The 10,775-nt window shown below is 36.9% G+C and overlaps 1 protein-coding gene across 1 annotated transcript in view; it reads right to left on the reverse strand.

Moving 5' to 3' along the window:
- The window catches only part of LOC127655608 (metal regulatory transcription factor 1-like), an 11,054-nt gene extending 683 nt beyond the window's left edge, over positions 1-10,371 (reverse strand). Inside the window, exons 1-7 of the mRNA XM_052143495.1 lie at positions 10,342-10,371; positions 9,606-9,844; positions 4,599-4,730; positions 2,100-2,173; positions 866-993; positions 535-612; positions 349-451 (exon numbers count right to left, since the gene is read on the reverse strand). Of these exons, the coding sequence (XP_051999455.1) occupies positions 349-451; positions 535-612; positions 866-993; positions 2,100-2,173; positions 4,599-4,730; positions 9,606-9,844; positions 10,342-10,371 (784 nt within the window). The remainder of the gene's footprint in view (positions 1-348; positions 452-534; positions 613-865; positions 994-2,099; positions 2,174-4,598; positions 4,731-9,605; positions 9,845-10,341) is intronic.
- Between the last annotated feature and the right edge of the window lie 404 nt (positions 10,372-10,775).

Consider the following 10,775-nt stretch of genomic DNA (forward strand, 5'->3'; position numbering starts at 1 on the left):
CTGAATTATTCCCCCCCAAAATTGCTCTGTGTTATAGTATCACCCATTCATTTCCTATGCTTGGTCAAATTTGACCGCGAACAACACAAGGCACTTTTTTGTCACATGGCCTAAACTCATTGAATCTAGTTCCAATTTTTTTTAATGTTTATATGGCAAATGTAGGAAAAGTAACCAAGCCTCGAGCCAATCAGATGAAGTTTACCAATTTTATTAAAGAAAATAAATTGATATTGGTCAAAAAAGACCAAATAGTGCACAAGGGTTAAAACTTTAACATCTAAATTTTTTCAAAAGACATTGCATAGCAGCGACAACACTGATACGTTTCAGTATTGGCATACTCACCTGAAGGTTTTGGATCATCTTGGCTGACACTGTTTTCTGGACTTTGGAACATCAGCTCAAATATCCGTATGGGAGTGACACTGTTCAGATCCAAATTCTGAGACTGAAACATGACAGTGTGTTGAGATGCACTCGTATATGAGACCCAACTGAACACTGATCTGTGTAAACGAGGATGAAACTCACGTTGTTGTTGTTCTCCTGGAATTCAGAGTCTGTGGAAATGAGGCTCAAATCACTGAGGCACAGCGAGTGATTTGCATCCTGTAATGTAAAGAAAAGAGAATGGGATTGATTAAAAGACCTGTCAAGAAGCAGTAAAAAAAGAGGCCTATGACATGGGCAGGGCCCTGTGACTGCCGTGATGCTGAAAATGTGGACAGAATTGCAATCCTTATTACATTTCTTACAATATTCACAGTGTAAAAACGTTTAACTAATAAAGCACCCACATGAGGCCTGTGATAATGAAAATGTGCATGTGTGATTGTCTGTATGGTGGTGAGGAGCAGTGTACCTCTGAGAGTGGGTGACTCACTGTGAAGAGTGCCCCTTTATCATGACCACGAATGTGACTCTTCAGACTGTATGGAGAGCTGAAGGTCTTCTCACAGCCATCACTCGGACAGAAGAACGGCCTCTCTCCTGATACAGAGAATGAGAGAAGTGCTGAAGAGAAGGGGTTTCCCATCATAAATATGTAAATTCTTGTATCATGAAAAAGGAAAACATTTGAGTGATGAGGTGGCCAGGCCGCGAGGGTGCACGGCCAGCGCTGAATCAGTTGATCAGCAAAATAAAGGGGACCAACAGATGCCAGTTCGAGAGAGAGATAGAGATGCAAACAGCTGCATTGTGTGTGTTTGTTTGTTTTACGTGGAGCTTTTATTAAACTATGTTTACTGTTCAGCCAGCTCCCACCTCCTCCTTGCCTGTCCTTTATCTGTTATAGTGGTGCTGAAATCTCGCCGCTGCCATCAGCTAGCGGAGCAGCCACGGCTGTCTGCCTGGGGATGGAGGGGTCGCTGCTGGCCGCCGAGAGCCGGAGGAACCGCTGCTGTCTGCTGAAGAAGGGGAGGAGCGGTCCCATCCACCAGAGGCCGTCAGCCAGGGGAGGAGCGAGTTCGTTGAGGACCGGGCGACTGCACGTCCGGGAGCCGGTGAGCAAGTTCTTCTCTCTCTCTCGAACTGGTGTCTCCAGCTCCCCTTTTTCTCTCTCTCTCCCGCTGATCAGCTGATTCAACGTCAGCCGCGCACCCTCACGGCCTGGCCATCCCCTCCTCCTCGTCACAATTTGTTTGTGGCACATGACCAGTCAAATACTGTTCACTTTATCTCAGCAACTTTCAAGGGTGGAATACATTAATAATGGCTGGCTGAGACTAAGAACTTGTGCTGCTGTGTGCATCCACACTACTAAGTGTCAGTATAAGTTCAGCAAGCCAAAACAGCTGGACAAGGATAATGAGTTCACCTTTAAGGGAACAGTAGCAAAAACAGCCTGTTTATTTGTAATGGTCATCAAGAGGGTGGGAAATGGACATGAAAAACTAAATTACGACAGTGACTTTATAAGTGGTCTTCAGGGGGAATATATGATAATAAAGTGTAGAATATGGCCCCTTTAGGACATTAAAGAAGTTGTGAAACTTTCAATTAATGATATCAGTTTGATGGAAATACAACTTGATTTCCTTTGTACAACTGCATATTGCAGTCTTTTATAACACAATCTGTGCTCACTGACTTACCAGTGTGTGTCCGTACATGTGTTTTTAGGTGATGACTAGCAGCAAAAGCCTTACCACAGCCATCACGTTCACACCTGCAGACACAAACACAACTTAACAGTCAATCTGACCAGTACAACATCTCTTTACTACACAACTAGCAAACCAAACATACCACACTTAAGAATAAATGATCTGGTCAAACATGGGGTCATACTATAGATATCAAAGCAGGTGGGAACAAGAGTTTTTATGGAATGCTGTATTACAGTGGCAAGAAAAAGTATGTGTACCCTTTGGAATTACCTGCATTTACTAGAGGTCGACCGATATATCGGTTTTGCAGATTAATTGGCACCGGTAACAGATTTCTGGTTATCAGCAAAAATCCACACTGATAGTTTTTCCCTGTTGTCATTATACAGTATGAGAGTAGCCTCTAGAGGCTAAATAAAAACTATCACTTCACTGATGCCTTGTGGTGTTTGTTTTGACACATGAGACTAAACTCTGCATGGAGACGGACACTTCAGATGCAGATTTAAAACATCATACTGTATGTGTACAGTACACTACAGTACACATTGTCATATCATTATAAAGTCATTCATTTGTTGACTAGATGCTGCATTAGTAGAGACAAGCAGTATGTTTGACGACCAGGCTGAGAGGATGTTGACATTAAAGCTAACCTCAAGCGGTTAGAACAATGTGACAAAAATACACACAAGTCTACAGGTTATTTTTTTATAAAGTTCAGCACTATTTTACTTCGACTGTCATTTTTTCATTCAGTATCAATTGTAAAAACTATCGGTTGATTAATCTGTTATTGCAGATAATTGCAGGTTCTACCCAATTAAGTTATCGGTAAAATCCACAATTGGTCGACCTCTTGCATATACATTAATGATCAATAATTTGTTTAACCCTTGTGCATCCTTGTGGACATTTTTGGCTTTTTCAGTTTTGTTTTTTTGATAACTTTGTCTGTGTTAATGCTAACTGCATAAAATTTTCCACAGGTGTGAATTTTTATTGGAATTTTAATATTTCACCCTATTTTCTTTAAAAAAATATTTTTTGCACCAGTTACACAAAATACTCCCTCTTTGCGTCGTTTTGGACAAAAATGGCACATTGAAACCCATTAAAACTGCGATTTTTAATCCCAGTGCCATTTAACTATAAAATTATGCAATCTTGTTTAACATGCTTTCATTATGTTGGCAAGGCTTCAAAATTTACATTTTAAATATTTTTGATCAGATCGTGCCATTTTTTCAGGTTTGGCATATCATCGCTTTTGTTGTTGTTTTCTGCTGTTTTTGGCTTATGCATATTATAGAGCCAATTAGATACATTATGAATATATAATTGTGTGAGTGTGTTGGTATGGATTTCAGAGTGTGGTTTGTATGTGTCTGAGGCTCTAATAATAAAAATAAAAAAAATTCTGTTTAGCATTTATTAAATTGAAAATAATTACAATTATTATATTTTTTATAAAAAACAACAGTGGCATTATGTAAACAAACCGGTGTTTAAAGTGTTAAAATTCTGAAAATAAATGAATGTTTGGTAACTATGATTAGAACTGATGCTGGTTAAAATATAAGTCAGTGAAAGTAGAAAAAAATATTATTTTATAATATTTTTATGACACTTTTTTGACATGGCCATTTTTGTCCATTATGGACCTAAGTGGTAGCTTTTTTTTTAAATCTGATACTGCACAAAAAATATGAAAGCATCAAAATGAATGTTGTTGTTAATCATTGACATATCCGAGGCTCTAATAATCAAAGAAAAAAAATTCTGCTTAGCATCTATTAAATTGAAAATAATTACTATTTTTAATTTTTTCCTTAAAAAACAACAGTGGCATTATGTAAACAAACCAGCGTTTAAAGGGTTAAAATTCTAAAAATGAATGAATGTTTGGTCATTGTGATTAGAGCTGATGCTGGTTAAAAAAACTATGTCAGTGAAAGTGGAAAAAAATATAAATCTATAATATTTTTATGACATTTTTTGGACATGGCCATTTTTGTCCATAATGAACCTATGTGTAACTTTTTTTAATTGATGCACAAGGGTTAAATGAATAACACACAAATGATTGTATTGATTTGGTACATATTAAATACATCATTCAAACATTCAGTAAATTTTGGAAAAAAGTATTTGAACCCCTAGGCTAATGACGTTAATAAAAGCTAATTAGAGTTAGGAGGTAGCAAACCTGGCATCCAATTAATCAAATAAATTGGAGGTGTCGGTTAGAGCTACTAAAATTTTGAGTTTGCTATTTACAAGAAGCATGTGCTGGGGTGGACCATGCCTCGGAAAAAAGAGAGTTAGTTGGAGAAAATACACATTTCAGCTTTAAGTGCTTTAATGTGAATTATGCTTTCTCAGAATTTTCACTATGATGTTTATTAACTATATAATGTGACTCTAAGCTTGGGAAAGGTGCTATAAAACTGAAAGCAATCATGACTATCATGTGACACTCACCGGAATGGTTTTTCTCCAGTGTGTGTGCGGATGTGCTTCCTCAGGTCACTGAGTGTAGTGAAGTATTTAGTGCACCCCTCTGATTCACAATTAAACGTCTTCCCAGTGTGCAGCCTCTGGTGCGCTTTCAGTCTAAAAACAGAGAAACACAACAATCATGCACTCATCAGCATTTAGTAGTTGCTTTTTTTGTGATTAGCCAGTAAAAAACAAACTCATCCAAGATGGCAGACAAGTTACGAGAAATGAATTAAATATATTTATATTTCTGACTACAATGCGAAGAATCATTTAGCCCAATATTTCTGTCTATTTTTAAGTAATGCTATATTAGCCTAGCATCATGCTAACATCAAACTATTTAATTTGATATATTCTATTGATATTTAGCTTTATGAATAAAGGTGTGTGCTTAATAGCATATTAGTATATGGTGTGGTATCAAAATTGGCATCCAGAATCTTACAATTTTATTCCATTGGTATTGATAAGGATGAAATCGTAAGAAATAATTCAAATCTGGTTTCTCTAAACGATTCTGGTTTCGTCATGGTTCCATTAGCGGTTCTTTAAATACTTTTAAGGAAGAAATATTTTGAAATAAATGCAATTCTTGTTGGATTTACTGCCCTTGGAAGCCTGCAAAAATGCATTGATTAACAAACAGATTCTTGCAAAAGGCGTGTTTAAACAGACTTTTTAAATTAATATATTTTATGAATTCTTTATTAAAATTTTTTTTATAAAATACCACAATATTCTGTACAACAAAACTCCTTGAGCCTCATTCATGAATCTTTTGTAAATATGTGAGTAAATTGGGAGTAATTTATGTGTAAAATTGAGCTACATGAAAACTTTCCTCTGAATTCACGAATGCTTCGTACCACCAAGATTTTTTTAGTAAAATGTGTGAATGTTAGTGTATTCCAAACATACGTTAATGGAGCGTGCGTGCACGTTCATTCACATTTATCTTAATCCACGCCCATGAAAATTATATACGCGTTAGTAAATGAGAATAAGCTTTAAAAGGATTATTTATATTTACATTTATGCATTTGGCAGATGCTTTTATCCAAAGCAATTTACAGAGCCCTTATTACAGGCAATCCCCCCGGAGCAACCTGGAGTTAAGTGCCTTGCTCAAGGACACAATGGTGGTGGCTGTGGGGATCGAACCGACAACCTTCTGCTTATCAGTTTAGTGCTTTAGCCCACTACACCGCCACCACCACTCCTATTATATTTAACATTATATGAATATTCCGGGTTCAATACAAGTTAAATGTGGGGTATGTGATTTGCAAAACGGCCGGCAGATTTTGAAAATACACAACTCATAAGGTCCTACCTTCTCTCCTCCAACGCTGGCCCTGACTCCACCCATTCGAAAAACATGGACGCGCAATCATGCACGCAGCTGAAAACTCAGATGCGCGAGAGCGAGCCAGGCTAGCATAGGTTGGAGTTTCTGCATGACGTCACCATGTACCTGCTAAGACCGCCAACATGGCACAACATTCAGCGGTAAATTGCACCAGATATTATTAACATTCAACAGTCACATAAATCATTAGTATTGTTAGAAAATTGATGTTTTTGAAATGTAAATATATATTGTATAAATATATATAAAATATATAAAAATATATTGGACGCCCTGGTTGTCACCGAAGTTTATGGCTAAATATAGGGCTGACCGATATAACGTTATCAGATGAGATTGTTATGCGCATCTCGTCAGTAAAGCACATAACATAAAGTGCATTCATTGATTAGTAAATCGCCATCAGCTGCTTTCAGATGGAGCGGCATACTACACAGAGCCGTAGTTCACTAACAAGCTGGGCCGTGATAATGAAGGGTAAATTGCCCAGCTTGTCAGTGATGAACTACAGCTCTGTGTAGTAAATGCCGCTCCATCTGAAAGCAGCTGATGACTAACGGACACGCAGCCAGGGTGGTGGGGGAGGGGGCATGGTACGACCGTTTGATTGACACATTTTCTGTCCAATGATTCTAGATGGTCTTGAAAATGATCGGCTGGAGTTTTTCGAGTCCTGCCCGTTCCACAGATGATTAAATTGCTTAATTTTCATTTCAGTGCTTCTAATTTACAGCCAGTAAGTGGGTTAGGAATAGGATTTCAAGTTATTTTGAAAAAATGGTCAAAAAAGAAAATCACATACCCCACCTTTAAGCTCAATCGACAGCATTTGTGACAGAATGTTGATTACCACAAAAATTCATTATGACTTGTTCCTCTTTTCTTTTTTTTAAAAAAAAGGCAAAAATCTAGGTTACAGTGAGACACATACAAAGGGGGACAATGAGAGTGAATGTGGATGATTTTTGGAGGGTTTAAACAGAAATGTGAAGCTTATAATTTGCATTAACTCTTCTTTTAAAACTCATTTATTATATTATCTGTAAAGTTGTTGAAATTTTTTGTTGTTGTTGTTGTTTTAGGGTTTGTTGACATTACATCGTCATGGTAACGAAGTTGTAAAACTGGCTATAACTTTACACAGCAAAGGTTATCAAGCAATTTTATCACACTACAATCATGTTAACATGCATATCCTTTGCATCTTATGGCTATACTTTTGAAACAGTGAGTCTTTTAATGTTCAAAAATTGGCCCCCATTCACTTCCAACTGTAACCCAGATTTTTTTTTTTTTTTTAAATAAGCAAGACATTGATCCAAAGCATAGGAGTAAGTCCACCTCTGAATGACTCAAAAGAAGTAAAATTATAGTTTTGGAGAGGTCTAGTCAAAGTCCTGACTTGAACCTGATTGAGATGCTGTGGCAGGACCTTAAACGGGCAGTTCATGCTCGAAAACCCTCCAAAGAAGAGTGGGCCGAAGTTCCACCACAGCATTGTGAAAGGCTGATCTCCAGTTATCAGAAGCGTTTGGTTGAAGTTGTTGCTGCTAAAGGAGGCACAACCAGCTATTAATTTTAAGGGGGTAGTTAGTTTTTCACATGGGTGATATATGTGTTGGATAACCTTTTTGCTTCAATAAAATATATATATGTATATTTGAAAACTGTATTTTGTGTTTACTTTGGTTGCCTTTATGTTATATCTTGTTTGAAGATCTAAAAAAATATTTGTATGAAAAATACACAAAAATAGAAGAAATCAGGAAGGGGGCAAATACTATTTCACATCACTGTATGTCAAAACAAGCTATTAGGGTTGCTCTATTGGTCCTGGACTATTTATTCAATTGTTTCAATAAATATACCTCTATTCGCTAACATTGATTCATTTAATGCGTATCATGTTCTAAATTTAATGTAGCCTACAGTGATGATGATGATGACAAGTCAAGTACGTCACAGATAAATGCCTCTTTTTTTTAGCTGAATTTAGCATCGGATTTGGGACGTTGGATGTATTTTAAATGGGTCGCATAAACATAATGTTTTTTGACTGTTTTCTTTCTTTTTAGACTAGTCGACTCGTGAAATTAGTGAAATTCAAACATCAGTGAAAATTTGTTTTTCCACACATCCCTAATTTCCACCACCATTAACCTTCTCTGGTTCAGAGGATTAAATTGCCTATATAGACAGTACTCAGCGAGGAAGCACATTAGGTTTTGAAACAGAGGTGTTATGTTGTAAAAGAATAATAAAAAAAAAAGGTTCTACTAATACAACAACACTTTTAATAAATTTCCTAATGTCCTAATTTTTCCTAATGTCCCGTACAATGCACCCTGAGCGATGACAACACCAATCGAGTTCATAAGGAGCAGTGCGTTAATAAACTCTGACAGGAAGTGGATGTGTCAGATTGGTGGCTTCAGGCTAACAGTCACATGAGCACAATTTTACAGCACAAGCCTCTGAGACAGACACAAACTTTCTATTCAACACAATGCCATTACTGTCTCAGAAAACAATATATTTTAAAGTGGTGTCTCACAAGCCAACTCAAAAGAACTGACATTTTTGGTCTGGGTTTCACACCTACCTAACGTTTTAACTGAAATCTCATCATAGCAACACGTACACAACAAGATGAGCAACAAAATGAGCATACCAAAATATCGATTTTCCGGTGCATTTCGATCTTCATTTGAACGATCTCGATAATGATTCTTATATCCCAAGATCAATCTTTTAGTCTATGCGCAATCCTCTACTAAAATGAGAGGAAATCACTTGCATTTGCAACCAAATGTCACGCTATTCGACTAAAAAAAAGTATGATTAGCCACTGGCAGGTAAATGTTCAGATTTCACTCACCATTGATGAGTAGTACAGTGGGGAAAAGTTCAGCGCAGAGATCATTTTTACTCCATGTTGAGAGTAAATGATTGGCTTGACTCATTCCGTGTAATGTGTGTCCAAAGACGAGATCCACTCAATCCATTTGTCATTGAATAATGTCTCTTTTAATACCCTATCTGTTCTTTATAGTCAGTTGTTGATCAAAAACAACATAAAAATTTAATTCTACTCACACATACTACGGACGAGATAAAGAAGTCACACTTGATAATATGCGCTAATTTACAGTTGCTCTTTACAGAAATGCCGTTTTCTCTTTTTTTAGAAAGACAGTACCGGTTTTTAGCAAGTTGTTCAACAAATCAATCTGAAAACGTGTAAATTGCAAATTATGCATGTTAACATTAGACATGTAACAAAAATAATATATGCTATATAATATCATATTTATTGATGTAATGCATGGATTTATTCATTTGTTAAAAGCTAAAATGAGACAAAAATGATGAACAACTAAAAAAATATAATAAGTCATATAAATATTTTCGTAATGCATCAGGTTAGAAGGTCCCCTACATAATTAACAGCATTAGCTGGGAGAGTATTTCTTCATATATAAGCAAAATGGTCATTATAACTGAATCGATATCCAATTGAGATCTTGTGAATCAGATTTTAACACGGAAATCTGTATCAATACCCAGCCCTATACAAATAGAAACTAAATGTATCGTATTTTGACAGTGGAGTTCACCTGTAGAGTGTGTTGAAGGCTTTTTCACAGCCCTGAACGTCACATTCAAAGGGTTTCTCTTTCGTGTGGACACGGACGTGGATCTTCAGGCTGTAGGATGTGAGAAAGGCTTTGCCGCAGCCCTGCTGATTACACACAAAAGTGTATTCACCGCGGTGCGTCTTCTGATGCGTGCGCAGGTTTCCTGCCGTGCTGTAGGTGCGCGTACAGCCCTCGAACATGCACTGGTAGCGTTTCACCTAAGAGATAAACAGAGCTTGAATATTACTCTCTCCAATTAAAAAAAAGAGACAAAACTGACTCTGAGGAACAGAATGTTTTTGTAATGTTTGCTTATTCCAGCTTATTTAACAATCTACACCAAACTTCCACAATACCTGGCTCCACAACCAACATTTCAACACATAAATAAACTGGTATTTCAATTATAAAAAAAGATGATTACTGAGATCTTGCCATTATTACTTGTATGGCATACAAGTGAGACATCATGTAGTTTGAATCCAGCTCACAATGCTTCCTGGTAATATCCACACCAGCATAGGATAAGTTACTTTAAAAAGTAATCAACTACAAATTACCAGCAACTTCTTTAAAATTGTAACCAGATTACTTCATAGATTTCTTAATTTGAAAAGTTACTAATTACTTGACATTTAAAGGTGCAGTATGTAAGATTCAGAAACCCTTGTTATTAATGACCCCTGTGGCCGTTAAGTGAACTGCAGCCAGATACCTGTTGCTCGTGCTCGAGCGCACACTCCATTGGGACACGAGCATCAACCAAAACAATGACGTAACGTACAAAGTGATAATGTGATTCACCAGCATCATGCTGACAGATGAGGCAGCATAATAAAATTACAGTTATGATTGTTTTACTACAAACTTTGAGATTGTATATTATATTTGACTCTTCAGTGCTGGAACAGAAATAAAAGAAAGTGTGGATATAGGTCTGACTATGCAAGACTGTAGTTTGAAGTACAAGTCCTTAAAGAGTGCAATGCATAAATCACGCAGATACAGGTCAGGAGTTTCAGTTAATGTTCACATCAACAATCAGAATGGGGAAAAATTAATCTCAGTGATTTTGACCGTGGCATGATTGTTGGTGCCAGATGGGCTGGTTTGAGTATTTATTTAACTGCTGATCTCCTGGGATTTTCA

The sequence above is a fragment of the Xyrauchen texanus genome, chromosome 15 (assembly GCF_025860055.1).
Source record: "Xyrauchen texanus isolate HMW12.3.18 chromosome 15, RBS_HiC_50CHRs, whole genome shotgun sequence".
NCBI classification, from domain to species: Eukaryota; Metazoa; Chordata; class Actinopteri; order Cypriniformes; family Catostomidae; genus Xyrauchen; species Xyrauchen texanus.